Source organism: Taudactylus pleione, unplaced genomic scaffold (assembly GCF_031769625.1).
Source record: "Taudactylus pleione unplaced genomic scaffold, aTauple2 ptg000019l, whole genome shotgun sequence".
Lineage (NCBI taxonomy): Eukaryota > Metazoa > Chordata > Amphibia > Anura > Myobatrachidae > Taudactylus > Taudactylus pleione.
The window spans coordinates 18544630-18550644 of NW_028284421.1; the positions used below are offsets into that span (position 1 = coordinate 18544630).

Consider the following 6015-nt stretch of genomic DNA (forward strand, 5'->3'; position numbering starts at 1 on the left):
GTTGTTGATGTTTTCAAGTCGGATTTTTGAGTTTCCTGTGTTTTGCAAGGATATTTTTTGTGTCTTTCTGAGGAGTTCCAGTTGAGCCTTTATGGGTGTTCGGTGCCCACCCTAAAAGAAGGGGGTACTGTCAGGGTTCAGCCTAGGATCGGCCTCCTTGCCGGCTTCCCCTGACTTCCTTGCGGTCAGACGTCTGGTGCAGTGATGGATGTGGGGCTGAGTATTCTGCCTTAGGTGCTTTTTGCGAGCATCCATGGTCGGCTGTGTGTGCTGGGGATCGGAGTTCCCATCATGGGCGCCGCCATGACAGTTCCTCTCATGTGACAGTACTCCTAACCTATGGTAGCATGATTTCAGTCAGCTGATGCTGTGCTCCAGTAATCTGCTACCCCTGGGTATAAATCCGCCTCCAGAACTCCAGGAAGTTGCTGTTCAACTTCGTTATTCCAAGTGCCTGTGTTACTCCCACTGTTGCTTCAGCCTGCTCACAGTTTCCCAGTTTCCTGTATTAGCTTCCATGCTAAACCTTACTCTGAGACTTTAGCTTTCTCGCAAGTACTTCAGTGTTTCATGTCCCTTCCCTGTGTGTCTTTGTACATGTGCTGCTAATTCTATTGCAGCTTTCCTGTGGCTATTACCCTGTATCACTGAAGTGTCAGATTACCTGCTGGTATTAATTAGCTCACAGCTGGTCCTCCCAGCACATGTCTTTGTCAATCTGCTCTGTGTCTTGTCAGTGCAAATCTGCACTTGCAGTTAGCACTCTCCCAGTGTATGCCTATCTTCTCTATATGTCTTGTCTGTGCAATCTGCACCTGCATATATAATTATTCCCAGTATTTTGCCCAGTACCAGCATTTCTAGCTCTCCCAGTATTTGGCCTTCCACATTTCTAGCATTCCCGATATATTCCTTGAGTCCACTCTACTCTTGTATGTGCAATCCCCAGTATATGTTTGTGCTTTCCTGCATATTTAGCAAACTCCAGTACCTGCCTGTGTCCACATCTCCCTGAGCTGCTGAGCTAGTCAGCTCCTGGATTTCTTAGTGATTCTCAGTACTTTTTCAGTAATCTCATGCAAGCCGGTGATCAGGATTTCTAATTGTGTTCCAGTGTATCTCCAGTGTTCTAGCAATAACTTAATATAGTTTCCGGTCTTCTGCCATTCCCAGGTACCTGTCCAGAGGGCCGCGACCTGCTCACTTGGTGCAGCGGAAAACCAAATCCCAATTGGAGGGGTCACTGGAGAAAACCACCAAGTGAGTTAGACTCTGCGCCTCTGGGCAGGTCTAGCCAAACCTGGGTTTGGCCGCAAATAGGAGACCTAGCCTCAGTCACTCCGATAGTCACCTGAACCCCCCGGCTCACCGTCCTCCACAGAGGATCACTTTCACCGGATTGTGACATTACACATGTGAGAGGTCTTAATACCTTACTTATTGAACCACCCTGGTGTATATATATAAATATATATATATATACCAAAAAAACTCCAAACAAGCAGTGGCAGTCGGTGTTGGATGCCCCTTTGTCAAGGTGAAGAGATGAGAATAAAAGAAAAGATTTTCTTTTATTCTCATCTCTTCACCTTGACAAAGGGGCGTCCTAGCCCTGAAACGTCGGAAGTCTTGTTTGTGATGTGATTTAATACAATTCACTTAAAATTGATATTACACCGAGTGCCGCTGCTTGTTTGGAGTTTTTTTGGTTTAAATTATACCAGAAGGCACCGGTGGTCTGTACCTCAATTGTATATATATACACATACATTCCTTAATCCATAATCACATAAATTACAAAATTCAATTGGCAATTTAAAAATTAATTTATATTAAATGAACTATTATCAAAAAAAGAAGTTATGCTGTTGCTTTTGTGCTCAGCATGATTACAAGTGTGACACTTTATCTTACCGCATTTGAAAAAACCTTTTGGTTTTGGTTGTAACCACATAAGATTGGATCCCTCTCTGGAGATCTTGACAGAATTCTTCAGAGAACTAGGGGCTAGTTTGTTTTTGAGCCTTCCTAAAAATCACTTTACATCCATCTTTAAACTCTTTACCCAATATTCTATCTCTTTTTAAGAGTATTGAGTTTTTATTAGCTGAGGAGTTATATTTCGTAATGAAAGCCATAGACATTTGCTTAGTATTTAACTTGTTTTCTTTATTTATCACTTGTCCTCCTTTTCTTATTAAATCTTGCCTTTCTATTTGGCTGACTTCTCTCAATGCTGTATCTAAGAGTTCTTTTGGATATCCCTGTTTTTCAAATGCTTCATAAAGGGTTTTGGACTGCTCTAAAAACATGGTATTTCTAGAGCAATTCCTATGTAACCGCAGGTATTGGCCTTTTGGAATGTTAGTCTTCCAGCTTTTATTATGACAACTCTTAAAGTTAAGATACTTATTACTGTCCACACTTTTAATATATGTTGAAGTGCAAATCTTATCAATAATAGTTACCGTGATATCCAAATAATTTATTGTGGTATTATCACAACAACTGGTGAATTTCAAACCAAAATCATTGTTATTCAAAGAATCAGTGAAGTGCTTAACTGTAAGTGCATCCCCATCCCAAACAAAAAACAATCATCAATATATCTCCGGTAGAGAACTAGTTTCGCCCCGAACCCACCACCCCAGATGTGGTGCTCCTCAAAGCGTCCCATATAGAGGTTGACAAAGCTCTGGGCGAACCTAGTTCCCATTGCAGTGCCGTGCATCTGTAAATAAAACAGTGACTCAAAACTGAAATAATTGTGATCTAATATAAATTCAATTGCTGCTAAGATAAATTCCCGTGACAAATCAGTCATCTGTGGATCTTGTCTTAAATAATATTAGTAATAAAATAAAATTAGTACCTAATAGGTGAGGAATGTTGGAGTATAGAGATTCTACGTCACATGTGATGAGACTAAATGATTCTTTCCATTCTATATTATTAATTTTTTGCAAAAAGTGCCTCGTGTCCCTTGTGTATGATTGTAATTTACTTATATGGTCCTGTAAATACGAAACCACATAGTGAGAAAGATTTGTCATGAGTGAGCCAATCCCTGAAATGATTGGGTGGCCTGGTGGAGTTTCTAAGCTCTTATGAATTTTCGGTAAGTGATAGTAGATTGGGATCACTGGATGTGTTGGAAACAGAAATTGCCAAGTGTCTTTAGATATCACATTGTCACTCAAAGCTTGATCCAACAGTTCTCTTAGTTCTTTTTGAAATTTAGCAGTTGGGTCATCTAGTAATTTCTTATTCATTAATCATTGTGCAATTGTCTGACTGCCTCTAGGATTGTAACTAGAGGAGTTGAGAGCATGAAGACTCTAGGAACCAAATGGCCAGGAGAGAACATTTCTTGTATTGTCCACATAATTGTGCCACATGAGACAGGATTCTCATCTAATCTCATGGAAGGAATGTCCTGGCAGTCACTGACTAAGGGGATCATTTATTACTGGGTTTTAGATCTGATAATTATAGTTTGTTATCGCCACTATTTACAGCAATAAAAAATTATCTACCACAGTCAATGTGTGAAGTGATCACTGATGCAATCACTTTACTTTGTGTTGCGGAACCCCCGTCGGCCTACTGTGCATGTGAGGTCATCAGACCAGGCATGGGCAAGTGGCCATTATAGGGGACAGATCCTATGGATCCCTTTCTCAGTCAATTCTGTAGGCTACAATGGCTAATGCAGATCTAAAAATTGTGTAATCTACCAGGGCTAAACACTGGAATGTTTTGCATTTTGGAGCATGGTAAATTTTACAATATAGCAGCCCCCATAAAAAACTATGGGGGCTGCTGATGTGATTGAAAAGGGGAGGAATTTCCATATCACATCCAGGATATGCTTACATTTTGCGGGTATCACCTGAAAATTAATGTTTTGGAGGAATTTCCTACAAAATGTGTTTAATAAATATGGCCAAAAGGTCTAAGATGTTAGTGACGTAAATAAAGAGAACCATACATATGTTCACAGATATCTAGGATTTCAAGACACTGGATACAGTTTTCAGAGGTATTGGGACATGAATTAGAGCAGTCTGTTTTGAAAATATCATGATCCAGAATAACTTGTTAAGAGTTAGCAATATACAGGTATGATCAGAGATGGGAGATGAGACACTGTCAGTCATCATTGACTGTATACTTTTATACAGTACTTTTATAGAATGTAAGAGACAATTGTCAGTGCTGCCCTGTAGTGTAAGTATCGGCACAAGTCATCTACAACTGCCTAATGTTCTCAGTTTAACCTAAATAATAAGAAAATACTATTGAATTTCAGCTTTGCCAAAGCCTGTTTTACATCTTGGTTTCTCAGACTGTAGATAATGGGATTTAACATTGGTACGATCACTGTATAGAACAGAGACAACACCCAGTCCTGGTCCACTGCGTACGCAGAAGTTGGTCGTAAATACATGAAGAAAACTGGACAGTAGAACAAGGCTACACACGTAAAGTGAGAGATACAAGTGGAAAGAGACTTACTCCTACTTCTAGAAGAGCCAATCCTAAATAACGGTAATAAAATATGGGCATATGATATCAGTATACATAAAAAAGAGCCCACTTCAATAGAGCCAGCAACAATAAATGCAAAAAGCTCATTAAGAAATGTATCTTTGCATGACAGCTTTAAGATGGGGTTGATATCGCAGTAGAAATGATTAATATGATTTGACCCACAGAATGGTAGGATAAAGGCAAAATATGTATGTATTAATGAGTTAAGGAATCCTGCCATGTATACTGAGCAAACAAGTTGAAAACATCTTGCTTTGCTGATAAGTGTTGTATAATATAAAGGTTTACATATGGCTGCGTATCGGTCATAGGCCATCACAGCAAGCAGCATCGCTTCAGAGCTCGCCAAGTCAATGAAGAAAAACATTTGTGTTGCACAACCGGTGATAGAAATTGTTTTGTTTACAGAGAGAATGTTGGCTATAATGTTGGGTGTAATAGTTGATGAGTAGATCATATCTATAAGGGATAAATTCATAAGGAAAAAATACATTGGTGTCTGCAGGCCTGGAGTCACTCTAATTATCACAATGATCATAAGATTACCCAGCAAGGTTACCAGGTACACTGATAAGCAGAGGAGACAGAGAGGAAGCTGAAGGTTTGGGTCAGAGGAAAAAACAGTGAGTACAAATTCTGTCACAAGTCTTGTGTCCTTTGGCTTCATTGTGTGCTGTTCAGCGGCATAATCTGTACAGATCTGTATATTACGTATGGGCATGTTGTCATTTATTTATCATTGAACATTATTCTGACTGATTATTGCTACGAAACACAAATATAATATGAAAAACCTCTTCTGCTTAAAATTTGATGCAATGTCCAGTGATAGCTTTCTCAACTCCAACATCCACAAACCTTCAGACCAAAGTTAAAAGAATAGTAACATCATATTTCCCGTTTTTGTTGATTGACAAATAGGGTCTATGTTGCGGCAGCTTTGGCAGTAGCAGTTATAATGAGGGTCTTGCAGGTGTAGGCTTACACTCTATAGGGAGAAACGGTAGAAGTAAAATATAAGATGTGGGCTGAGTGTGTAGACAGATTTTGGACATTTGTATACATGCAAGCAAATATCCCCAGCACATCCCTTTACAGTAGATGTCAGACAGTTCCTCATTTACAGTCAGGTGCATAAATATTGGGACATTGACAGAATTTTCATATTTTGGCCTCTATTCACCACCACAATGGCTTTGAAATGAAACAAACAAGATGTGCTTTAACTGCAGACTTTCAGATTTAATTTGAGGGTAATTACATCCAAATCAGGTGAACGGTGTAGGAATTACAACAGTTTCTATATGTCCCTCCTACTTTTTATGCACCTGACTGTATAAAATCACATTGTATCTCAGTTTCTATATGTGCCTCCCACTTTTTATGCACCTGACTGTATAAAATCACATTGTATCTGGGTTTCTATATGTGCCTCCCACTTTTTATGCACCTGACTGTATA

At 39.4% G+C, this 6015-nt stretch overlaps 1 protein-coding gene across 1 annotated transcript; it reads right to left on the minus strand.

Annotated features, from left to right (window-relative positions):
• Positions 1-4270: 4270 nt before the first annotated feature.
• LOC148540370 (olfactory receptor 5AR1-like) lies at positions 4271-5221 on the minus strand. Its single transcript, XM_088444511.1, has one exon. It carries the CDS (start codon positions 5219-5221, stop codon positions 4271-4273), a length of 951 nt encoding a protein of 316 aa, XP_088300637.1.
• Between the last annotated feature and the right edge of the window lie 794 nt (positions 5222-6015).

Bases quoted from the DNA above. Each gene is read 5' to 3' on its own strand.
- LOC148540370 (XM_088444511.1), bottom strand. From the start codon at position 5,221: ATGAAGCCAAAGGACACAAGACTTGTGACAGAATTTGTACTCACTGTT.